The following is a 27,447-nucleotide window of genomic DNA, read 5'->3' as shown; positions in this document are numbered from 1 at the left end:
GGCTTTTCCAAGGTCTGCATACATGTTTTACCTTGCTTCTGCGTTATAGATTAACAACCACAGGAGAGCCTGGGGGAAGCTGCTAGCAGAGTTTAAGACTTTTAAACAAGTCTTTACATGCCCTATGCCAATACATGTGCTGAATAATATAATATTTTCTATACTGAAAACACTTCAACCTTGACTCAACATTCAATATTTTAACAGAGAGTAATTCACTTAATGAAAACAGTTTTTTTGTATCAAGACCAACAATTGTAAGCTGCTATTTAAAACTGGTATAGGCCATTATGTTTTAATGGTTGGTAAAATGTTGGCTATACCATTGTTTGGTTATTTTTTTATGCCACAATATTAGTATACTGAAGTCTAATATTGTGGCACCAGAGAGAACCATGATTTCTTGCCAAAAACAATTGGGTAGCATCGTCAATCACCGCTCATTGTCTTACTACATTCACCGTTTCAGAGTTTTTTGGGTTGTGCGACCATTAGCCAATAACCAACTAAGGTAACAGCCACCCACCTTATCACCTGAATCTCCTCCAAGAGCACCATTGTGTGTTTTTTAAACCAAAAACATGTCAACCTAAATGGTTATGCTATTTTATGTAAAATGCACCTCAAGACGAGGGTAAATCACAGTTCACATCAGATAAGGGTTCAGTGTGTCATTCAGGGCACAACCTTCCTGTATTTGTGGTGAATGCACACAAATGGGACTCACTCCGCTGGTTTGATGATGAAATAAAAGAGATTGCTTCCAGCTGGCTGGGCCAATTGAAGTTTTCATGATGTAAAACCATGCACTCATATCCACTCTGTGAAATATGGCATTAGCCAGGGGGGTTACACACTCTTGGGCAGGGCACTTAACCCACATTACCATTTTCCATTCAGCTGTTAGGTAATAGGCTAACTAGGTCAGACAATGCTAACATATTTGTCTCAACGATGTGAATTAACAGACCATCCATTCTTTTAATTACTTTTCTTTCTGCCTCCCCGTTCCTTTTATTCCGTACAGACACTGTCACCATTTCAAATTATATAACCTTGTGCTGGAAATCTCCACTCCCCAAAATGGAGGAGCGGAGCCCCGGCTGCACGTGAGCCAACTGTAGATGAAGCAGTGGCTCAGTAGTGAGCTATGAGGCGTGTCTGGGGCCGGAGGGGGGGGAGTAAAAGCTGCTGCCGTCGATGCCTTTGCCGCGGTGCAAGTGCTGAACTCCATTCAGCAAAGAGGCCATAAATCAGGCCGGCTCCTGGCCTCCCTGGAAGAGGGTTTTCATAGGCTCTGCTCTGGGCTTTCATTGGGTCAAGTACATTAACCTGGCAACCCTCCACATCCCCATCTCCCAGAAGGTGGGGAAGATGGCGGTGGGGGGATCCTCTCTCTGCATCTGCTCCCTCACCCCTGCACCCACTCCTGGGCACACTGTAAAAAACGATTAAGCTATGGACAGTATAAAATGACACACTATATAATGGGTAGGTATCATTGGTGGGAGACACACACACTGACAAGTGCCATAAAGCAAAGGTAACAGGGCTGCTCAGGTTGCAAAGAGGTGGAGGCAGTGTTTCAACTCTGCCAATCATACAAACTACATTTATTATCATCAGTCTAAAAAAAATGACTACTAACTAACAACCGGGCAAGGATAAGCTAAATTCCATCTAACTGATGGAACTCTGAAGCTACTTTCACACGATAAGTGCCCAACTAGGCGGAAAAGCTACCCTTGGAGTTGCTCACTGTTTGAAACTGTCATTGAGCACTCAAAGTACTAATTACTTTGAGTGCTCAAGGACAGATTCAACTTTGATCTTGTTTACCTCTGACTTTTCAACGCAAAACCAATGAAATGACAGCTGTATGAAGCGGTGTAAACTAAGATTACCATAGAAACAAAACTTAACTAGCTGTTTTGACTACAAGGCTGTGCACTGAAACCTAGCGTTGAGCAAAGAGAAAACGGCCATTTTTTAGCTTGAGCAGGTTCAAATTACACTGGTTACTTAAAATATTTACTTTTGGTGCCTTTTTTTGTTCATCTTAGCCATCTTTGTGTTCAATGTACCAATAAATATGGACTGTAAATTTCGCAAGTTGTTTTTTTGGCCTTTGCTGGGTGCCGTTCCCGCAGATTTCAAGCTGACTGCTAACAGCTAACTGAGCAGACTAGCGCTACATGGACTAATACTATACAAGACAGGCTGTTGGCTAGTAGATTAGCATGCTAATTTCAGTGGATATCTCTTTGACTCAAAACAAAGATGTCTTTGACATGTTGTCAACACTGTATCCTCTTCACGTTGATCATTTTGTGAATGTATTGGACGTTTGAAACCAAAATTTGTGCTTTATCTTACACATTGCACCTTTAGATAGGAAAATGGAAGTGGGTACGTACTAACATGATTGAGAAAAGTGCGCTACCTGGCAGCAATAGGGCCGGGCAATTGCAAGCATATTTTTATGGATGATGCGAGAAAGTGGCTTTTTTAAACATGCACAATCTACTGTGCCTATCCTTGAACAGCCTCCCTCACATTCTGCCCATTTAACATGCCGCCCAATGCGTCTCCGCTCCGATACTGTCAGTCAGCGGGAGTGATACTACATAACCAAAGTGTTACTAAACAGAGATGTGTTTTAGTGCTGGGGAGTGCCTTGAGGGCGGTGTGGAGGACGAGGAGGTGTTGGATTTTGTTAATGTGAGTGCCTTTGAAAGAAAAAGCCTCTAACTCTCCCCTGTGTGCGACAGACACCACAAAAGCTCCGGCTTCATTTCTTGAACATGGGCTTTTTCTCTCTGGTTTGGACTAGAATTAATGTGTTTCTGCTCTGCAAAGCACTTTTTGAAGAATGAGTGGGCTTACAGGCACACAAGTTTTGTATTTTGGAAGAAGACAGTTATGTTTTACCCATGTAAACATCTGATCCTGGTTATAGAAACTCGGTTAAGCCCTTACTCTGTTTTTGGAAGACAGTGGAGTGCTAGCCGGAACATTGTCATAGAAATCAGGAGAATGTTGCATGAAAAGATGAACAAGACTGGGGTAGTACTGGGACATTAATGTGCATGTAAACATACTTAGGGCTGGATTTACATCCTCAAAAGGATTGTGCCGCTTTTGCAGCCCCTAAACCTTCACAAATCATACAAAATACATAGATATGGAATAATTGTAGATTTTTTTGTAATGCAACCTTATTATTCTGCCAAGCAAACAGTGAATGTCTGTGTTAGATGCACATATTTAAATATGGTAACATGCTCACATGTTGTGCACAATCAGCAAATTTCTATGCAAATTAGATTCATAGATTTTCAATTCTTTAGATACTCTATTGTCTAATAGTCTGTCCATCCTTCCATCTGTACAAAACATTCAATTCCTGAAAGATTTTGTGCAAATAGTCAAATTGAAGCGTCTGCAGAGTGTTGGTAGTAACTGAATCAATTATATAGCCTACTGACAGAACAAACCAAATTGCAGTTTCTCTCCGTCACATTGAAAGTGGCCCTATTATACTTTTTGGGGTTTTCCCTTTCCTGTTCAGGTGCTTTACTATACAGCATTTAACAATAGATCTGCTCAATTTCGGAAAAAAAGACTGATTGCGATAAGTTTGACTGACATTGAAATTGCCATGTGATTCTCAATGTTATAGGGAAGGACCAGTCAATCCTCAAATGAAGTACACAGTTACTAAGAGGTCAAACGTTCGTTAAAGAGTGTTGAGCATCTTGTTTCCAGTGATTATGATGCTGTGTTAAATGTCTGTTTCCTTGTATCTTGTCTTCAATTTGTCGTTGTTGATATTACAAATGCCGCAGCTGTGGCGCAAGAAAAATGTCACTGTTGATCTGACCATGAAGTATGATCATATTGTATGATCATTTCATACATTTTACTTTACCAATTTTAGTGCTCACAGAGATTTGGAAATCGCACTCATCCATTTTACAAAAACATCAAGAGTCCTGTCCTTCAGATTAGAAATATGTTTACAAGTCTAGTAAAATACTAGATCTTTCATATATAGAATCAACACTGTTATTTTACAGCCACCTTAGTATAGCACTAATATTGATCCCTCTAGGTAAGAAATAAAATGATAGTGAATATTAAATGACCGTTGGGGTGTTGCTAATAAAAAGCTAATTTAAATAGATTTAAATCCTTACCACATTCCTATTAATGGGTCTTTTAACCCGACGTGTCATATTTATATTTTTGCATTGACTCGAACTAATAATACTCTAATCTTGCACAAACCCTCAGACATCCATTGGTGTTTGAGTTCTGTTTACATTCCACTCGAATCAAAAAGCTCAATCTTCTGCAATTTCCAAAATTGCTTCTGTCTGTATTTTCATCTTTCCCCCCCCCAGTCAATACTGCAGTGCTGGGCGACAGTAAGTGATGCTGCCGCTGTTCGGAGCCCAGCTGCTGTCATCGCTGTCTGACTGCAGAGGGACGCAACTTGTCTCCGTCCCAGGTGTCACACATGGTTGCAAATGCTGCTGCGCATCCACACAAACACTTTAATAAATGTCTGCGCTTCATTCACAGACATAAATGAAACAAAAACATCTGTCTCAGAATATTGTGTTATTCTAAGAAAATTGCCGCTTATGAAACATTTCTTTTAGATGAACAAAACTAATAAAAAATTCCAAAAAAACTGAAACGTTGATTTAATTAAATATATTATGTCAACAGATTTCACATAACTGTATGAGGTTAGTTGAAAGCAATAATATAACGTTGAACCTAATTTTTTGAATTTGATTTTAGTGCTTTCAACTAACGTAATACAGGTATGGGAAATCTGTTGACATAATATATTTATTAAAGTCAACGTTTCAGTCTATTCAGTGCTCCTGTCGTGTTTGGGACAAATGTCACCAATTTACCACTTTCATCAATCATAAATATTGTGTTTTACATTTGGTTGCTTCAAGGCCGGTGATTATGAACAAATACAATTGCTGATCACCACTTTCATTGGATTTAAAGCGGTTTAGTCAACTTTGTAACACCTATAATGTTCCCAGTGAAAATTGGCCACCATAGGAAGTGAATGGGTAAGACAATATGTTAATTTTGGAAATCATTTTCAGTGTCTATTATTTTTATATTCACTACAGTTATTTTTGCAGACCAGTAGTCTGAGACATTGTTTACAGCTTAAATGTGAGTTAAATCAAACTTGGTGATAATCAAAGGTTTCTGTGTTAATCTAAGAGCAGTTAAAACATACCAGTAAAATTAGACCAGGAACACCATCACCAAAAATAACACCACCAAAAAATTGAACATGACAGGAGGGTCAAAAATGGATACTATGGTACCGAATTAATGCCACAGAGAATAAAATTTGCATTGCTGGAATAATGCGCAAGACAGCCACACCCCTGCTTTCACAGCAGAAGAAGAGCAGAAAGATGCCACAGTGCAAAGCCACAGTACATTTTTCATCTCCATATGGAATAATAGGAGTAAAGGTGGCCTAAATGCCCCTCAGAAATCCATTAAAAGCCGCTCTGAAACACACACACACACACACACACACACACACACACACACACACACACACACACACACACACACACACACACACACACACACACACACACACACACACACACACACACACACACACACACACACACACACACACACACACACACACACACACACACACACACACACACATCTGTGTTTTAGATCCTCTTAGTCAGACAGGCTGCAGTGCTTTACCCCCCAGCCTAAAGAATCTGACTCACACCCAGGATCTCTGACAGAGGAGTCAACAATTAAACCATGAAGGGAAAAACTGTTGAAGGATTAAAGTTTAAAGCATTTTTTTTACCTGTGGTGCACTATGTAGGTGATGATGGAGGCGAAAAGGCAGAGCAACATGACCGCCGTGCAGGCATACACGACCGGGTGCAGAAACTCCCCAGGGTACGGGGGGAAAGACAGCACCTTCTTCAGATCCTGAGGAAACAAGGACAAAGTGGGGATGAGACAGAAGTCCTGCTAAATATACACTGAATAAATTGATAATACATTTATTTAAAGTCAACGGTTCAGTTTTTTTTGGTGTTGATTCATCAACATTACATTTTTAAACAAAAGCTTGAGACACTTCTTTTTAGAATAGATTTTATACGCAACAACCCACCGTTCCTTTTTTTTAAACAACTTTATGTTTGATTTTTTCACAAACACAATATGTCCAACATTCATGACCGCAACAACCGCTTTTGAATGCTAATTTAATCTTTATTATTGATTTATTTTCATATTTATTTCATAGGTTTCTACTTGAATTATTTAATTTTCATTTTATAGGTTGTTATATTTCATAGGATCTTTGTTATGCCTCCCTTTATTTGACTGAGATTGATCAGTATTTATTTGTTGTATTTTATTTTGTATTATTATACCTTTTACCTCCTGTGTCCCTGAAACAGAACTGAAATGAATTACCTAAACATAATAACTGTGATACTTTACAATCAGCATAGATTAGCATTAACATTGAGTATTTAAAGAATCATTTTATAAACAGCTTTTAATTTAAGGGTTTGGGCAATCTTTCTTACCTCATGCCAATGGATATGGCTTTAAACCCTATGTATCATGTCTGTTTTTGCATTAAGTTTAACAAATAAATCCCTAACCCTGCACAAACCCTCAGAATACCTATAGTTTCATCAACATAATCAGCAGAGGTTGATCAAATACGCAAATGATTAAGTAAAAGTAGCAATACTACAGTGTAAACATACTCAGTTACAAGTAAATGTGCTGCATTCAAAATGGTACTCATTACTGAAAGTATTAACATCAAAATATACTTTAAGCACCAAATGTAAAAGTAGTCATTATGCAGAATTACCCATTTAAGCCCCGTATATTTTATATTATCCTATTGAAATGATCGATCCATTAATGTGTTCATCTCTTCAATGTTGCACTTGGTAAAAAAGGGGTTTATTTGAATTACTGAATGTAATATTGGGTAGATTAACCTATAATTATATATCATAATGAATTACTTGATTTTGTATTCATATTTTAGATCTGCAAAGTAACTAAAACTGTATAATATATGTAGTGGAGTAAAATTACAATATGTTCAAGTAAAGTACAAGTACTTCCATTTTCTACTTCAGTACAGTACTTGTTCTTGTTCGATGATAATAATCAGCGGACAACAAGCTGCAGACATTTTTAAAAAACACCTTAAAAATGATGATGTGTCCCCAATGTGAAAAGGAACAGTACATTGTGACATATGCAAGGAAAATACTAATAGATTTGAAGGAAATGGAGTCAGAATGTTTTCCAAATCAGCCTAAAAGAGTAACAACAACCCTGTGGAGCGAATATCCCCCCCCCCCCCCTCGCCGCATTACCATATTGCATTTCAGGCGTTGAGCTGACACTCTCAGTGCAACAATAGCATAATCTGCCTAGTCTGCCAACATAAAGAGCAAAACAAAAATGGATAGCAGCCAGGCAGAAAGACAAACCTAAGTCTCTCTTTGTGGCACAGACGCTCATTAAGCTCTTATCAACATCACAGTCCGTTTGGTTTGTGATTTATTCTACATAAAGTGTACAACACACTTTCACAGCATGACAGAAACAGCTGACAACTCCAAGCAGACGCAAGTTTTAATGCAGTTTTAAGGAATTGGTCACTCTTTTGAGCATTTTGCTTACATTATATGCGTGTTGTTCATACTAGTGGAAAGAAAACAGGTCACGTAAAGGTGTTTCTTTTACTAAGTCTGTCAGTTTGCATGTGAAGATTGCTTCCTAAATGTGCAAACTAAATGATGAAACATGAATAGACAAAATATTGTCTCAATGTAAAGTCGTCTACTGTGGAAGTTTTATCGTTTTTAATCAATCCCCCTGTTTTATCCATGTTCACCTGTAGTGTGTTGCAACATGTATGGAATTGCATTTAGACGCAAAACAAGCTATTTTAAAATGTGGTCACCCATTTAGCATCTATGTGTGGAGCCAGCAGTGATGCTAAATAAAGCACCTCTCTCCACCCCACCCTCCCATCTCCATAACCCTGCCAGATCACTGAGTTTGAGTCTGTGAGAGTGATCCACACACACACACACACACACACACACACACACACACACACACACACACACACACACACACACACACACACACACACACACACACACACACACACACACACACACACACACACACACACACACACACACACACACACACACACACACACACAGTCTGACTCTATCATTGCCTCAGTGCGTAGCCAAGTGGGATATTTTCTGCATGTTTATCCGAAGGCTGATGAGCCTGCCGGGGCCTGCGAGGGGTCGCAACCTTGACCCCGAGCATTTAAAAGCACAGTTGTAAAGCAGTGGCACAAGATGAAGTTAAAGCTTTGGGGACAGGACGCCGGGGAGATGCAGAGCTGTGGTGCAGACACTTAGTCCAACACTCAGCACTGAGCCCATTACACACTCCCTTCTGTTTTTAGTGAGAAAAGTGGATATCCATCCAAGTTTCTAAGAGATGTTTTCACAATTTAACCCTAAGAGGGGTTTTTTAATTATTACATTTTTAGGTGAATGTACATTCTTCCAATAGATCAATTTATGTAAACTAATCAAAAACATAATTTCAAGTTCCCCACCCATTTATCCATCTGTCAATCCATCACATACTACTCTATTGGTGTCAGGTGCATTAACTTAAGTACTGAAAATAAACAACATTTGGAGATACTTGACTTAAGTATTTTTCCTTTTTATGCAAATGTTATACTTGTACTTTGTTACCTGGCATAGGCAAATATTGTATCTTTTGCTCCCCTGCATGTATTTGCTAATTAGCATTTTATAATCACTATAAATACATTAAGATATATTATTATACATAGGTTAACACAGAAATATATAGAAAAATGTAAATGAGCTCCACTTTCACAAGCCACAGTACATATATATATATATTTATGATGAAATGGGCCATAATGAGCACTTTTACACTTGAGTAATATTTTAATGCAGGACAGGGTAAAGGCAGTAAGTGTATAGATTCACACTTAAGGTATCAGCCTCTAGAACAGTTCAGCTTACAGAGAAGAATTAAAATATGATCCTTTTTGCTAGTACCGTTACGAATACAGCTACTATTTTTGTATCCTGGTGCGTAACCCTGTTAAATGTAATCGGTTACTCCCCAAGCCTGCACATGGCGGTATCTAGTCTAATAAGCTAGTTAGCTACAGCTGATAGTGATGTCAGACGGCACAATCTTTTTCTAGAGACCAGAAGCCAGCTTTGGTCTTCTTCTGAAATCAGACGTTGTTTAAAGAATGATTAATCATTTTGAGGGATAAAGCGGCCGCCGCTATCATAGTGAACTGCAAATGTGCCATCAGAAATAGAAACCCTTCATTTGTTTCAGGAAAAAACACAGTGCATATACAGTACATCTTGGAAAGGGACGAAATGTTAAGTCACCCAGAATGGTACCAATAAGACCAAGTCAAATCATCACTGGGAAAAGTCAATCAGAGATGAGGAGGGGGACTACAGTCGGTTGATAATTGTTGGATGGCAAAAGTCATTTGATCATTTACTGACAAAAAGAACCCTAAACATGATTATAGCAGTTTTAATACTAACTACCTCCTGAAAAGGTGCTGGAAGAAAATAAAATTGATCTTTGAATAAAACCGACATGAGTTGGCAGCTTGTAGACAATCAAAGAGGACAAGAGGGAGCTGGGTAAAGAGGACTGTAGACCTGAGAAATAAAATGCACCATCATTCTGGATACACAGACAGACAGACAGACAGACAGACAGACAGACAGACAGACAGACAGACAGACAGACAGACAGACAGACAGACAGACAGACAGACAGACAGACAGACAGACAGACAGACAGACAGACAGACAGACAGACAGACAGACAGACAGACAGACAGACAGACAGACAGACAGACAGACAGACAGACAGACAGACAGACAGACAGACAGACAGAGAAAAGGACACAATGGTTTGGTCCTTGTGGGGAAAACCACACAGCAAACACATTCTAAAATTGTTAACAGCTTCATTTAATTTGGTTGCTACTGTTTTACTGGGAATTATTAAGTTTGTATTTGTCCCCGGAGCGATGTCATGGAAGGACAATAAACACTGGTGTTAATTACAGCTCAATGAATTGATGTCGCTGGTAAAAATAAATCAAGGCCTGAAGCATGAGCAAGAAATCCTGCTGAAGTGAAGCTTTTAAGTCACTAAGCTGATGTATATACTTAAAGAGAAAGTCACACTTCACAGGGGTTTAGATCATCAAAAATATCCCCACACAAACATCATAATAACCAAAGGTCAAAGAGAACATGTCTCGAATCAGCGACAGCACAGGTAAAAACCAAAGCGTGACTAGACATGTTGAGCTGGTTGGTGTGATGCGAGGCACATGAGTGACGGCAGCCATGGTTAAATGGCTGGAAGAGTGAGGGAGTATGTCGACTGTTCTCTTGGGATGCATTATGATCATCACTGGGCTTATAACGTTGGCTGAGAATGTCAGCTGCCAGCCTCCAGAGTCTTTGAAAATATCAGATAAAGCTGAGTCAAGCTGCTCTCATCCCAATCCAGAACGCGTCATGCATCCTACCTCAGAGGTTAGTCACAAAACTGTAAGTGTGGCACAGTCTTGTTAATAAAAAGTTAAGGGACAATATTATGCTTTTTGGTTTCCCCTCTCCTGTAGTGTGTTATATAGGTTTTAGTGCATGTAAATGATCTGCAAAGGCTAAAAAAATCTGTTTCTTTCCCACACTCTACCCCCCTGCCTGAAACACCTCCATTGGACTCCTTTGTTTACTTCCAAAACATAGTGACATCACTGTGTAACACTCAGGCTTCTATTGGTTAGCGCTCTAACACATTGTTCGTGATAGGCTAAGGGACGTCTCTAAGCATTGACCAATCAAAACTTGTCGGCTAACCAATCTGAGCAGACTGGGCTCTGGTTTCAGACAGAGGGTGAAAAGCATGGATGTATAAAGAGGACTGGATGCAGCATGGGAGGAAGGATCCCGTTCATTCCTATGAAATGTCCTTTGTGGTGAATGAAGTCAATATGGCTTGACAGAGAGCATAAACTCCCTTATCTCGGCCCACTTGCATATAGCTTAAGCCCCGCCTCCAAAACTAGAGCGTCACGTCCAGTCTTGGCTTGGCTTTGCCAGATTGAATGGAGAGCGAAAATAAACTCTGGATTCGTCTATTAAAACATTTTAAAGCTTTTGGACTCTAATTAATTTATAAAAGAGCTATACAAGTTTCCGTAGTTGATTTATTGAGCGTCGAGTTATTTGTTGATTCACAGACGTTTCTTTATATCATTCATGGGAGAAATAATATTTTTGGGTCCAATGACGTCAAGGGCTGACAGAAGTTGTAGTACCACCACTTGGCCACTACGAAAGCCACTTAGCTTCAACGTCTTGCGCACTTCCTTGAGGCTTGGTGAAAATATGTAATGCAGCACAGGCAGCGTGATAAAAACAAAGACCATTCTGAACATTAAAGCAAGAAACATGTCACAGTACAGGCACAAAATACCAATAATATATCCTCTTTAATAAAAGAAATGTGTATGTACCAATTCTGCCCTGACAGACAGCAACCACGCTGCACTTCAAGCTATTAAAAACATTCCACTGGGCTTTTCTTTTTTTTAAAGGTACAGTATTTTTTTGTTTCATATTATTTATTCACAGCACTTAATACCAATTTTCACTCTTTGCCACTTTCTAGTAGCTCCTCCATTTCAATCAAACATTACACTGTTAGAAAGCAGTGTCCATTAGGGACACATAAAAAAATCAAGCGATGTGATTATGCATGCTGATGTTTTAAGTATGTTTTATTTAAGGTTTTTCACTGTCTTTGCATTACATACTTGAACACTTTTTGACCGTATGAAAAGTTGTAACGCCTTGTGTAACACCAACATGTTCTGTTTCCAGGATCCAAGTGAAGCAAGACCTACTTACACCACCATCCTCACTGAGTGGGAGATAGTGGAGTTCAAATTCACCCAAGGTCGTCACAGCTGAACACTAAGACCGGACATACACACATAGGGCCGGGGTCTGGACTCACTGCTATAGGAGCAGTGAGTCCTATAGCAGATACTCACTCTTTCCGTGAGTCCATACATGATAGGTTCAATTATATGTGGCCTACCTAGAATCCTGGGACACCGGTTTAGGAGGTTTTATCATAATAAGCAAACTAGAATTATGCATCCAACAAACAGTCAAGTTGTAGTTTACATCCATGACCGTCCAATTTTATTCCATTGGATTTGTGCTGAATAATCAATATTAGCACATATTGATTATTCTGTTATGGCCAAAAATGTAATTCTAACAGTTCAACCTTGAGACATTTGTGGCAGATATCAATAAATTCCCTGCAGGCTTCCTGAAATATTGGCTTCATGCAAACATTATGTACAGGCTGACGTAAATCAATAGTTTTTTAAACATTTATGAAAAAAGTCTTGAGATGCATCACTCAATACTTTTTTTTTGCATGACCTGCTAACAGCGTTAATTGGCACCAGATCAGTATCTAATAAAAGATTAATAAGTCAATCAACAACAATATTGATAATGCATTCATTATAAGCATTTCATAACCGACAATGGCAAAACTGATCTGCTTCCGGCCTTCATATAGTTTATTTTCTGGTTTTCTTTGTCTTTTATTTATTTGAAAACGTTTGCATACTTTTGTATTTCAGGTGGTTCATTGGCCAATGTATTGACGGCCAATGCTGCTTTTTTACATTTTCTGCTTACAGATCAAATTATTGAATATTTAAATATAAACTGTATTAGATTTGATTAAATGGAAAGACAATTAGTAACAGTGAGTTGAAATCCTTAAATAAATGTATATATATTATTAATTAATGGTTTAACGGCAGCCCTACTAAAAAGATGAAAAACACAACAGCTATGCAAGAGGCCAATGCTGTGTTTTGATACCTTCAGTTGCTCTTTTAGTGCATCCACACAGACAAGTATGGCAAAATTCAGTGCGTAATGAGTTCCTGAATGGTGTCTTCATATCGGTCAAAATATGAATTTGACCCTCAATGGTCAACATCTTTGCTACATGGGGAAGGGTCATGGCCACCACATGGGTGAAAATGGAAGTAGAGGAAGCCGCAGTCGTTGCAATTGTCAATTGAGATCATTTAACAGGCAAAAACGGTGGTATAATCGTGGTAATGCTTAGTGCGGTTCCAATTTATCATAAAAAGGAAGAAGAAAATGTTGTTTAAAAAATGCTTGATTTGATGCCACACTTCCCCGTTGGAATTCAGATGCTAAGCAAGTAAGCTCACCGCCATGCAGAGGTAGTGAAGACGAGGAGCATGTTCAGATTCGGACTCATCCCTCCTCTGCACTCCACAAAACGCCTCCGACATTCCTGCAAATAGCCATTATCAAGGAGTGACTCCTACTTAAAACTAACCTGTTAACATCCTAAACCATATGTACCTTTACCTTGCAAAGTTCATATCTGGACTTGCAGTTCCTAAATTTACTGTATATTTATCATAGTCATAATTAATCATATCTGTACACATGTGAACCATTTTTTACTACTACTTACTACTACTGTCAATTACATTTTTTTTATTTGTCATTCTAAATACCCTTGTTTGAACTCTTATCTGTCCTATCCTAGGCTTTACTCTTATTACTGTTACTGCTAAGACACCTAGGGGGATAAATAAAGGTTTGTCTTATTTCGGTGTAGTATATTAAGTTGAACGAACTGAGGTATCCACATAGAGACACAGCATATCACACAGACATTTCAAAAATAAGTTTGAAAGTTTCCAGACCAGCCACTGCAGGACAGCAGTAGCATAGAGGTTTTAAAAGAAGCTTGCTGAAAGTGAATAAGAAACAACCCTTTCTTCACAACTACAGAGGCCCCCTTGTGCAAGGTGCTGAACAGCTGCTCAGAGTCCAACAATGGAGCAACTGCCATGTTATGGGGCATGCATGAAAGCAAAGAAGGGCAAAGCTTCTGCATGCTCAGCAGAACACTCCAACAGACAAATAAAGGTTAAAGCAGGCAGAGCTGTGAGGAGAGAATAGAGAGAAAAAAGGATGAAGGATGAAGGGGAGACTGTCCCTTTCAGCAGATGGATGGGCCCGAAGAAAAATTGGAGGATGGACCATAGGGTGCACTGAACAAATTGTTCATATGGCTCCAAGAAGCAGGGTTTATGCTCATGGGGGGATGTGGGGCAAACTGATGATGCACATCCAGTCCAGAAGGTTTGGGTGTACTGTATTTACATTCAAAAACATATGAAAGTGTTGCTATTATCAACCTTTTAACAATATATTTCAAAGCATTGGCAGATATTTGGGTCTCTTATGCTAGGTCTTGATTCGGATACTTCCCTTAGCACACTTCCATATACTTCACAGAGTTAGCTAGCTAGCTAAATATCTAACTACCTAGCTAACAGCTGTTGTCGTCGTCATTCGCGGCACCAAATATGCCAGACTCAATTAACCCAATGAAATTGACAAAGACTTCATTGACAACAGTAGTGCGGTTGCGTTTATCAAAGAGTGAAAAAAAACATTTGTACAACTTTTAATTTGAAATTGCTCACCCAGCAACTTTTTGACAACACAGGGCTGCTCATGTCCATTGCGTTTTGCCATTCTTTGAGTTGGAACCCACTTGTGTACTTGAAATCAATGTAAAGCCAATGTAGGTAAAGCACTACCATTATTGTGCTTACTCAACCCACATGATGTTATTTAGAAATTGCTTTGATTTCTTAATAGAAGTCCATTTTGAGCTTTATATTAAAGAGGACAATGTGTTGGAGCGCTATAGCCAATAGTAGGGCAAGTGTTATATGATGATGCAGGGTTTTGTCTAAACCGGGTAACAGGGGCTCTGCGCCCTCTTACTGTGGGCGTGCACCCTCGTACCAAAATGCAGATTTTCCCCGTAAAAAGGTTGATAATTACTCCAGGAATAGGAAGATGGTGTCGTATAGAGCGTCAGACGTCAGAACAGCTTTGTTTTTATGGAGAATAAATAGGGGATGGATGTCCAGTGGGTCTGCCGGGGGACGAGTGGCAGGCAGCAGGCTGACACTGAAACTGAGATTTCTGAATTACATTGTTTCTTTTACTCTCCTTTTTTTCTGTAGAGGAAGTAAAGAAACCGTAACTCTGGATTTATTTGTTGTTCGATGTGCAATATATGACAGCAGCTTTAAGACAAGAAGAAACTATTATTTTCCGCTTCGCTCGAATGCAGTATTTTCGGCCGGTAAGTGGGCGGGGCCATAATTTTGACAGGAAGTGACGTTAGCGCCCTCATACTGTATTTCTCTAGAAAAAACCCTTGTGATGTCACTCTGTTTTCTGTAATAAACAAAGGAGTCCACAGGGATTTACGGTTTGCAGACCATTTACAAAAACTATTTAACACCTTACAGGAAAGGGAAAACCCCAAAAAGTATTATACAGTTAAGGCCTTTTTTGGGACTTTAATGCCTTTTGTTTGTGGTATGAAAGTAAGTGAACCAACCGCAGGATTGTTATGTGATTTTAATATGGTTTCAAAGACATATAATATCATCACAGTGCCTTAATATATTCTACTAATGAACATATCATATTCCCCTTTGGTTCAGACAAATTGAACCAAACAACTCTAAGCCCCATCAAAAGCTATTTTATTTGAGTGTTACATTGTCTCCTGTACATTAATGTTATGCATAGATCTTACTGTGCTGTGCAACAGATACACATTGTAAAGTTGCAATTCCCATGCCGACCCAGCTGTCAGGATGACTGATTGGCCATTGGCGTAGCTTGCGGCTGGATCTAAAACACCTCTTCCCTGTTGTACTGTTTTCTTGCAGAAGCCAATAGCAGAAAGCCAGCTGGGGACACGAGCAGCCTGCTTCAAATGTGATTCCTCCACTCCAGTTATTATCATTATTGCTATCATATTACATCACAGCACCACTGGCCACTTCATAACTGCGTTGGGGGGGCAGGGCAACGTGACCGGCCCTCTGACAGTGCAATTCATTACAAAGAGGCGACAACACCAGCATACAGGGCAGGGTGGTTTAGCCTATGCTGGATTAACACTGGCATGTTACGTCTGAACATGCCTCCATTGTCCTCTAGCCTCTGCAGCTAAACAAGCCTCTGATCCGCTGTTAGTGTTGTAGTTACGACTTTAATCCGGGATCCTCCCTCCCCATGCCAAAATCAGATTATAAGAGTCAATTAAACTTGATCCATAATCTCAGCGCGCAGGCACAGTGGGTACAAAGTTATCAGCCCCAAAAAATTGGGAGAGGATTTACAGAGCCTTGATGCAGAACTGCACAACCTGTAGAAACTCTTTGGAATTTAATGCATTTTGGTTTTAATTGATGCTGTTAAAACTGCATAATCTCGAATCCAATCTGTGACAATTGTCTTCGCAAACACATTGGTGCATTTTAGTGAATAGGATAAATGAGGCTCATTTGCATAGAAAAAGTATTTTTTTCTAAATGTGCCCATATCACATCATATAACTTTGTGCAAATAGCCCACAAGCACTGATAATAATGGTTGCCATTTTTGAAGGCAGCTTTTTACCGGATGGGATTCCTTCATTGTTCAGAGTCTTTGTGTTTGTGTTCAGAGTCAAAATATCTAAAGGGGTCTCTTCCTGTCCAAAACTACCAGGTTGAAATATCCATTAAGAAACTTAAATAAGGTAGACTCATGTTGATAATATATGTTTTTTATCCGAGAGGATTTACAGAGTCTTGTTGCAGAACCGCACAACCTGTAGAAACTCTTCCAAATTAACACAATTAGCTTTTAATTGATGCCTTTAAAACCTCAGAATCTGGAAGCCAATCTGTAACATAGAGCATGTCCTCGCAAATGTGCTGTTTGTAATCATATTGGTGCATGCAAGAATGCGCAAACAGTGTGGGGGAAAAGGGGAGGAATAGGGAGTGAGAGTGAAACTAAATTAAAATCCTCTGGTGAACAGTCTGGGGCTCCCGGCTCCCATCCAGCACCGTATTTTATCACCCTTGAGTGGCCGCGTGACCGCTGGAACAGAACTTGGAGTGAGTGTGCAAATCAAGCCCTCACACCACCGGATAATGGGGGAGTCAGAAACAGTCATGCACCATTAATGCAGGTCATCAATGTTTCACCTGCACCTGGTGGCTGTCACCAGAGGTGGTTGAAGACCAATGTTACTGGTGAGGGGCCGTGCAGGGGCCAGTTAATTAATGAGAGGGGCACATTTGGGGACAGGTTAAAGATGGTTTTGGGATTTGAACACTTTCAACACATTGCTAAGTATACACAGATACAGTACATACAATACCATTACTTGTATCGTTGTGACCCTGTAGGATGTACCTGTTCATCATTAAAAACACATGTGCGTTAGTAATAGAACGTGTGTCAATTACTTAGTTAAAATTGTACTTCTTCAACTTTTTTTAAAGTTACTTTGGCACAGTCATTGCTGCAGCCCATGAACATTAATGCATAGTGGGGTTATAAATACATTATGTATGCAGCAACACTTGTTTAGTTTTTATTTCTTAATATTCGTTGGTAATTGTTTTAGTAACTTAGTAACAATTGTTGTAAATTACATGACTGGAAAAAACAGGTCTTAGGCTGTAACTCTATCACAAATTATATCATTGTAGTTTCTGCTTTTGGAGGGGGGGCCACAGGTGGGTCTAAGCTCAGTGTTAGAGGGACACTGTCCCCTGTTGCCCCTTTATTTGCTTCGGTTATTCAGACATAACCGAAGCAAATCTGGATCAGTTCGTTTGTGTGTGTGGGCTGGCTTTACATTGAACTCCTGGCAACGTCACGCCCACGTGACACGTCCCAACCTATCATCCGCAATATACAGTCTCGAGCTGAATCCCGTCCACAGCACCTCTGTTTCTCTTTGCAGGATGTCTGCAGGAGGGACTTAGAGTAAGGCTGTTATAATATATATATTATATTAAATTATATCAACATTTTGTTAGCTATTGTTTCTTCTCTTGTTTGACTGAAAACGGCCCTTCATGGTGTTTATTTGTGGGATAGTTTACAGATTTGTATCTTTTACGTCAATTTGAATGTATTTTACTTTTAAGTTTTGTTTTTTGAGATGTTTCTATTTTATGTTTGTTTCTTTTGTACACTTTTTATTTTTCAAATGATGTGCATTGCCTTGTTCTAACATGCTGCTGAAACAAAACAAAAGAAAAGAAATTGGGATGAATAAAGTATATCTTATCTTATCTTAAATATAAGGAGTAAAAGTAAAAAGTTGTCAGAAAAGTAAAGAGTAAAGTACTGATACCAGAAAGTAAATACAGTAACTAAGTATTTTTATTTCACCACTTCGCCGCTCTGCTTGTATTCAGAGCCTCGCCCCGGTGAACGTTCGACAACAGAGGCAAACAAAACCCTCCGTGAAACGACCAATCAAATTGCGTGGAATCAAACCAGCAAACATCAAGAGCTGATGAAGACCCTCTCTTGCTGTGAAACATGAAGCCCCCTCCAGATGAGGCTCAGATCTAGGTCGAGTTGAATTTATCTCCTCAAACATCAAGGGGGCATTGTTTCATTAGCATTAATTCCTCAGATAAGAAGTGTCGCATTGAGCTTTAGGCTACATCAATTCCTGCACAAAAGTTATTCTAATCACTGTTCTGTGGAGATATTCCAAAGCGTGACTATCAATTAAACGAGTCTTGTGCACTGCTCAACCTTGCAAACAAGAGTACAAGATCACAATTCACTGTAGGCACTCCAAAACTGGAACAAAGAGACGTACGTACTGGCGCCCGCTACCAACACAGGGAATCAATAGTAACAAATTGTGAAGGCAGGGAGGAGAACACTTTTTAATATAAGAAGGAGACACGGCTTGATTCTAATCTCTGTCTTCCTTCTAGCTTTATATTTATCCAGGGAAAATTCACTGAGCCTGATGCCTCCTTTCACATATATGTAAACACAGTAGAGCTAATAGTAGTGCAGAGTGATGGGTGTTTGCTGAGTATGTCAACTCCAAAGCTCCCTGACACACTGACATGTTTCATGTAGGATTGGGCTTTTTATCCTTATTGAGCATACACTAAACTGCCAGTTTATCAGGTTCACTTTACGCAATCTAATGCAGCAGTGCTGCAATAAATCCTCCAGGTTATAACAGTCAGTATCTCTTAAAACGATTTAGAGATGAGGTGGATAATATTGTTTCTTCTCTTGTTATTGCAGGCTGCATTACAGACTGAAGACGGTTATTTGCTTAACTTTATCCAATTAATAATAAAAAAAACAATAATAATAATAATAATAATAATAATATCTTTAATTTATAAAGTGCCTTTCAAAGGACCTAAGGCCGCTTTCCATGGTGTAGGGACAGACAATAAACAGTAGGGCAAATAATATTAGAAACAGGAGGGACTGTGATGGGTCTGGGGTCGAAGGCCATAGTGAACAGGTGAGTTTTTTAATGCTGACTCAATAAAAAATTATACATTTTATTCTCATTAAGAGACCCTATTATGCTTTTTTGCAGGGGATTCACTTTCCTGTAGTGTGTTCTATAAGTTTTAGTGCATTTAAATGTTCTGCAAAGGTTCAAATCCCTGTGTTCCCTCCAGAGGGAGTTTCTTTCCCAAAATCCACCCCCCCGCCTGAAACGCCTTCATTGGACTCCTTTGTATGATTCAGATATCTGTCCGTTGACAGACATAATAAATCCAGTACATTATAGTATGTACTGTATTACACAGTTAAAACTGACCCATATCTAGAGGTTTATCATATGAAATATGGTTAATAACGGAACAACATGCTCATGTAAGAACAAATGGGATAAATGTGAGCTATTATTATACATTTTTGTAAGTTGATTAAAGCATAAATAAGCTACTGCTGTAACAATCTGTCATTTCAGCAGACAAAGCTACAGTGAGTGGCAGCTAAAAAACATGTGACTGAATGTTTGGCATATTGGTTTCTGTGAATATAAAAAGAAGCTAGCAGTGACAGATGTGTTGAAGCCTCTGTCTTTAATGACTTCAGCTATTTTGCCAATCTGGAAATCCAAAATCCAGCCACCATCCTGCTCATACGTCAAAAAACCTTGAGAGAACACAAATAAAAACCTGGGAGAAGATTGTTTAAAATGTAGAGCATATAGGCTGGAATAACACACACCTCTTCAACAGCGTTTTGTATTAACATGCCTGTAACTGCTTGCCATCTCTCATTGTCTTTGCATGTGTGTGTGTGTGTGTGTGTGTGTGTGTGTATCACAGGGAGAGAAAGAGCGATGGTCGGAGGCTGCTGTCTGAGAGGGTGACTCATCTCTTCCAATCGCTGCACGCCACAGAATGCTCAATAGCCCAGTGCTTTGTGTGTGCGCTCACATGTGTGCACGTAGCTCACAGAAACACCTTGGCTGTCTCACACACACCGCTCACGCTCTGCTCCCAGGTCCTTGGGAGAGCATGCTGTTCTGCACACAGAGCGGCAGCATACATTACACTGGTCCGCACCGCGTTCCCTGGCCGGTCGATACATCGTGCCACAACATGTCGTTTTTTTCCCCCGATGAGAATAGAGCAGCGCTCCACAGGTTCTGCTCTTTTAACACTTAGAGACGGCACGGCAGAGAGCATGCTGTCACACAAGCAATGCAAACATTCTCTCTAACAGGATGCAATGCTCTCTGCAATGGAGGCCTCAGTGGATGAATAAGCATGTGTTTGCCTGTGTGATAGCAAACACACTGTTGCTGTCCACCATTTTCACATGCTCTGTCTCTGGTTGCAGTCGAATGCCCCAAAAATGAACTCTTATCATCTTTTCCTATCAACTATTTCTTAACCTGTGTGAGAAACATCACTATTTTAAGGAAAGATGATAGGAGAGTTCAAAACGACTTAGGAAAAGACAGCCGCGCTCCAAGAGAGTCAGACTGCACTTACACCATCCAACGTATTTATGATGCGCCAGTGAATGTCATCGGGGAAACTATCATTTTTCTATACAGCGGACTATACTGTAAGAGCATCTCCTTTGCACTGTGCGCTCTGATGGTGTTTTATGCGGTCTTTATGAATGTGGACAACATTGAGACTTTTACTCTTGATTAAGAAGGTTGGAATTGAAATAATTGAGAGTGAAACTTACAGCTGTTCACCCTCACCCTGCGGCCACTAATCCACATGACTCCCAATACATCTGATTGTATGAAAATATTTAAAAATAAATACAACTTTATACTGAACACATTACTTGATAGGCCTCCACATCTATCACTGTATATATATCACCATTCAAACATGTTTTAAAGTGTTCTTAAAGGTCCCTTATTACCCAGAATGCACTTTTGAAATGTCATGAATACATATATACAGTAAGTCTCCCCTGTTGGCTAAGAGACTCAGAAAGTTAAAGCAAAAAAGGCTCTCTCTCTCTTTCCCTCCTGATCAAAGTATGTGAAAGTTAGGTTTCTGGTTCATACGTGACGTAAAAGATCCTGTTTTGTTTGGTATTTTGAGCCCAAAAACTTCAGAAACATGTTTTATATACATCTGAGACCTATAATATATTGTTGAAATACAGTATAATAAGTGACCTGAATACTTGAAACCCCATACAGCTCTGTAAACATTATGACATGTCGACTTTATTTGATCATTCATTAATGTTTCTCCTTTTGATTAAAACAAAGCACTTTGGCAAGTTACAACGATGTAAAATGTTTAGTAAGCACGATCGGTTGTTTCTGTGAACGGCCAAATGTCTTGTCATGGCAAATGTTGTGACCGCAAGGTATTGTGGGAAAGCATTTTCTCCTGTCCTTTCTTAAAGGATGGTCCAGAGTTGCCTAGGCTAAAGGAGGTTATAAAAGAAGTTTCAAAGCTCCTTTCTTATCATCTAGAGAATTCAAACAGCTCTTATCATGGCTGCCACTGAGGTACATCCGGGTCATTTAGGAACCATCGCAGGCAAAATTGACAATTTGACCGCAACCTCTGTGTCCAGTTGAAACCTTTAACAGCCCGTAGTGCTGGCTGATGTCATGAACAGCTTCTGTGTAGTGTCGGGCATTTACTGGCTCTATTTGAATGTGCATTCACAGGTCACCAATCTGTGAAAAAACACCGAAATAAACGCCTTCGTTGGGAAGTGTTACCAGTGTTGGACTGCCATGTTCTCTAACTGGCAGCATTTTACACCCTTAGAGAGGAGGGGGGGGGGGCTGTTGAATGAAAGCAGTCAACCGTGCAAAGAATACATGCAGGAAGAATATGTTACGCATCTAACAACTCGTAGTAGGGACAAATATGAAAAGCATTGATAGAGGAGATATAAAGATGATGATTACACGGACAAAAAGCATGGAGACAGAGAAGGACAGACAGGTAAATCATTACTCCCTCCACCCAGCAAGATACTATATGAACCGTAAACCTTTTTTCTCCATTGCTCCATCCCCCAACCGCGATGCAATTTTCCTCCATTTTTGATTATAGATTGCACGCCGTGATCCAAGCCTGGTTCCATTTTCCCATCTGACAGTGGCGCTATCTGTGCCATTTAGACGTAAGTGGTCGCTCCATATCCTCCACGGGCAATTTACATGTTTGCATCTCGTCAGTGCTGTTTGTAAGGTGGTTGCAAAGTGTCAAAGGGGGTGGGGGGTTAGTTTTCACCTTTGATACCAGAGTGCATCACTCAACCAGCCTCAGAAATGGATGAGTTATTCACTCACATATACAGATTTGTCAGACATCCCTCACTGTCAAACACACGTAGCAGCAGTACACATGAGCTCTTACCAAGATGGACACGCTTGAGGATACAACGCCACACAACAAACCAAAATGGGAAGACATATCGTTTGAAATAACCTCTACTGTCATCCATCTTTCTGACATTGTAGTGTTCTGCAACATCAATAAATCATCTCTAAAAGTTTTTTTTCAAATTGCCCCCATAGGACTCATTTTGGATCAGTCATGGACTTCTTATTTTAGATTTTACAACAATTTTGAATCAAAGAAGACATGTAATGCTCATGCTGAGGTTCATATTTGTATTTAGTTTCTCTACTGGGACATGTCTCCATGCTTTAATGTTCAAAAAGCTGCAGCACCTCTTTTTTCACTGATTGGTTAGCTGGCCGGCTCTGTTGTGATTGCTCAACCGCTTTGAGATGTGTCAGAAATGTCCTTCCACTTAGCCTATCATGCACAATGTGTTAGCACTAGCCAATAGAAGGCAGAGTGTTATATAGTGATGTCACTTTGTTATAGAAGTAAACAAAGGAGTCCAATGGATGCATTTCAGGCAGGGGGGGAGGAGAGTGTGTGGTAGATAAACTCTCTCTGTACAGAACTTTGGGATCTTAGCCTTTGCAGACCATTTACATGCACTAAAACCAATAACACACTAAAAATAGCTACCCCCTAAAAGCAAAATAGGACCTCTTTAATATTGTTCCATATCTTTTATACAACATTTTTTTCCACCTTAAGCCGCTGTTGAACACACAGCTGTCCAACGGGGAGGAAAATATCTTGAAATAGACTCTCCTGAGGTTTCTGCCTTTCGTTTCTTTAGGTTATTTGAGGAAATATTCCTTGTTGCTGTCTCGGGCCTTTTAAGCCCAGCGAGAGAATGCATGTGATTTTGGGCTATGCAAACATATACAACTTTTGACGCCTCAGACAGTTTCTCCACTTTACTTTCCTTTTAAAAACCTCTACCTCTGCACACATGTACTGCTTTGAAGTTTTCTAGACAATACTAGACGGTTGTACCAGGGATCATGCCAGTACTGTCAGATTGAACCAATGTAAATAGAGACGACATGATGAAAACAAAACAAACGTATACAAAAACCAAGGTGAAAAAGAAGGGTCAGACACAAAGACGCCAACAAAGATGTCTAACTTGGGAGATATCAGGGAAATCTTAGCAACCGCAAAAGTGTCAGAAAGAATTCAAGGAACAGCAAAAGACTTGGTTGATTATGAGACAATTAATGATCTGATATCTGTGTCATGTCCTGCCTTCTGCACTCTCTACCCAGACCCCACCCTTTGCCCTTCCCAAACTGAGTATCTCCAGTAAGTGAGAACAATTCTGACTAAAACATCGCCTGTGTGTGCTGTATGTGTGAAGAGGGGACAATCTGCAGAGTTCATATGAGTCCAAAACATTGTCATGGCCAATTTACATTCCTGAACGCAGAAGCACTATTGACATATGATCAATCATATAGTTAATAAACATGGAGCTTAGCAAGTTGTAATCCTCCTTCAAAGATGAGGCTGTATTATTTAGGGATTTTCATTGCCAACAAATCCCACGAAAAGATCAAAACCACAGTAAATTTGATTCCCGGAGTTCTTTTGCTTCTAACGAGGACATAAATCTTTAAGTCTGCACAGTAAAACCCTGTGATGTCCAAAAACAGCTGGAAACTTTATTTTCCAAGCACTTGTTACTCAACCTGAGTAAATATTGCTTTTATGGGGACTGTTTTTAACTGCAGATTAAAGGGGTCCTATAATACTTTTTGGTGTTTTCCTGTAGTGTGTTATATAGTTTTTCTGCCATTTACTTCATTATAAATGATTTCTGCTACAATGACAAATGACCAATTAATAAATGGAATCAGGAAACTCATTTTAGTATCACAATATAAAAGTAATGAGTCCTGATTACTTTCCATTGCTTTTGGATTACCTCAATATCAGATGCAATGCAAGTCAACTATAATTATCAATAATTAAAGAGGTCTTTTGTGCTTTTAGTGGTGTTCCCTCTCCTGTAGTGTGTTCTACAGGTTTTTGAGCATGTAAATGGTCTGCAAAGGCTAAAATCCATGTGTTCGTTCCATAAGGAGTTTCCCCACTCACACACTCCCCCCCCTGCCTGAAGTACCTCCATTGGTCTCCTTTGTTCACTGCAGTAACATAATGACATCACCATGTAACACTCGCGCTTCTATTGGCAAGCACTCTAACACATTGTACATGTACACATTAATAGGCTAAGGAGTGGACATCTCTAGTTCGTTGACCAATCACATCAGAGCCGGCCAGCTAACAAATCAGAGCAGACTGGGCTCTGGTTTCAGACAGAGGGTGAAAATAGGTGCTGCAGCACAGGCAGTATGAGAAAAATAAAGAGCTGTTTGAACATTAAAGCATGGAGACCTGTGACAGAAGTGGCACAAAATATAAATATGAACCTGAAAATGTGCATAGTTTGTCTTCTCTAATATTTACCCATTTTAAAAGTCTAGAATACTGAATTTGAAACCAACTAAATAGGGTCTCACTGATGTGTTTACACAGTTTTTGGACAATAATAGAGCTCCATGGCACATAGGAATGTGGCACAGGTATATTAGGCTTTGGCTAAGCAAAGATACCTACTTGATAGAAGGATAAACAATCATTTGAAGCTGCTGCCTACTCGTTAAAATTCATGGTTTCTTCTACTAGAGTCCCGCAGGATCAAGTCCTAAGGCCCAGAAGTGAGTTAGCATTCTACAACTTCCGGTTCCCTCGTCTCAGAGTCAATGCGATTTCTCCATAGGATTTTGGAAAATAGCTCGAAATAATAATAATAACACGTTTTGTTCTAAGACATTAAATACATCATCAGTGACACCCCCCCCCCCCCCCCACCACCACCACTCCCCCCCCCCCCTCACTGGAGATTTTTTAAGATTTTACGTCTCTGAAAAACGATGGTTGTTAACAAGTGGCTGAACAGGACTACACAAGTTGTCGAGGATGTTATACATCATTACGCCGAACACGTAAACACTCCCGCTAAGTTTGTCTTCCCCTGTTCTGCTTGAATTTTTTTTAGATAAACTCAGTGTGGCTAAAAGGAAAAGCTTTGTTAAAATATGCAAGCGCACGAAAGTCAGTTGAAAGGATCTTAAGTTGGCGTGACGTTGAAGTCGTGCGACCCTTCTGTACTCCTCTGTAGTTCGTTTATAGCATAACATTAGCATTTTGCTGAAATTGGCTGAACAAAACGTGCATTTATCCATCAGGTTTGTTTTCCACAGATCGTATTTTTTACAATATTCCAAAATCCTATGGAAAAATCGCACTGTTTTTTTGTCGAGGGAACCCATGCGCAGCTTACTTCTGGGTCGGCCTACAAAAATACGTCATCCCTGCACCGCTCCATTGTGCCACACAGTTTGAGATATGGCAACAATGAGAAATTGTGACCAATGTGTAATGTTGGCTCTAATCAATGGCAGGCCCAATGTAGCCTAGCTAACACTTTCCTGCATGGAAAATAAAATGCATGTTTCCATATCTCAGCCTGAGAGACTCCAAACTGTGGGACCTGTAAGTATAAATATGAAGGGCTCTTAATAAACCTTGTCTAAAGATATACCCCTCTGCCTGTCATGTTATCACTTCCCCTTTGAATAAAACTTGCTGTCTTTATCTTTCCCCAGTCAGCAAGGCACGGGGGGGGGGGGGCATATTGCATCAATATCTGCTCTCTAATTTCAAGTCTAACAAACAGTACATGTCAAAAAAAAAGAAGTAACTGCAGGGCTCTCGTAGGAGGAGAACAATGCACTTTCATAAAGCGATATGGTCATGAGGTTAATCGTCAAAGGTCGTGGTGATCATGATTAACTGTGGCGGGAAAGGCCATGGTGCATAATAAGGCACTCGCAATAGCTTAGTTTCAGTCTGTTCAGAAAATGACTGTTAAGCTTCGACCTTTTTTTTGTTTTGTGGTTTGGGTGATATACTTCTGCTAATCAGGGCCTGGCAGCAGCAGTAGCAGCAGTGTAATGGAGGGCCGGAGAGGGGCATTCTGGGAGCTGCTTTCTTGTCTGACAACAGAGGTTGACATGCAGACAGCCAGCCAGCATGCCACAGGGCTGGATCACTCTCTACACCGCCCTAATGGAGGTACAACAAAAAAAAGGACAGGCTCTTAATGTGTTTGTCTAGACTGCCTAGCATTGTGCAAATGAGGTGCTGTCCGGTGCCGTTAAATGCATCGCTCAAATACCGCATGCCAATTGGAAGCCAGTGACAGAAACTCAAACAGAGGAAGAGTGTGTGTGTGGGGGGGGTGGGGGGGGGGGGGGGGGAGAGAGAGAGAGAGAGAGAGAGACACACACACACACACACACACAGGGAGGCTGTTTATAGGGCCTGCCCTCATTTCTACCAAGCTGCTTCTGGTGTTCAGA

At 39.9% G+C, this 27,447-nt stretch overlaps 1 protein-coding gene across 1 annotated transcript in view; it reads right to left on the bottom strand.

Annotated features, from left to right (window-relative positions):
- Positions 1 to 27,447, bottom strand: part of LOC134858530 (adhesion G protein-coupled receptor A3) — a 231,850-nt gene that overhangs the window by 34,204 nt on the left and 170,199 nt on the right. Inside the window, exon 15 of the mRNA XM_063874486.1 lies at positions 5,891 to 6,018. Within this exon, the coding sequence (XP_063730556.1) occupies positions 5,891 to 6,018 (128 nt within the window). The remainder of the gene's footprint in view (positions 1 to 5,890; positions 6,019 to 27,447) is intronic.

Source organism: Eleginops maclovinus, chromosome 22 (genome assembly GCF_036324505.1).
Source record: "Eleginops maclovinus isolate JMC-PN-2008 ecotype Puerto Natales chromosome 22, JC_Emac_rtc_rv5, whole genome shotgun sequence".
NCBI lineage: Eukaryota > Metazoa > Chordata > Actinopteri > Perciformes > Eleginopidae > Eleginops > Eleginops maclovinus.
This window is presented reverse-complemented; position numbering and strand designations above follow the sequence as displayed.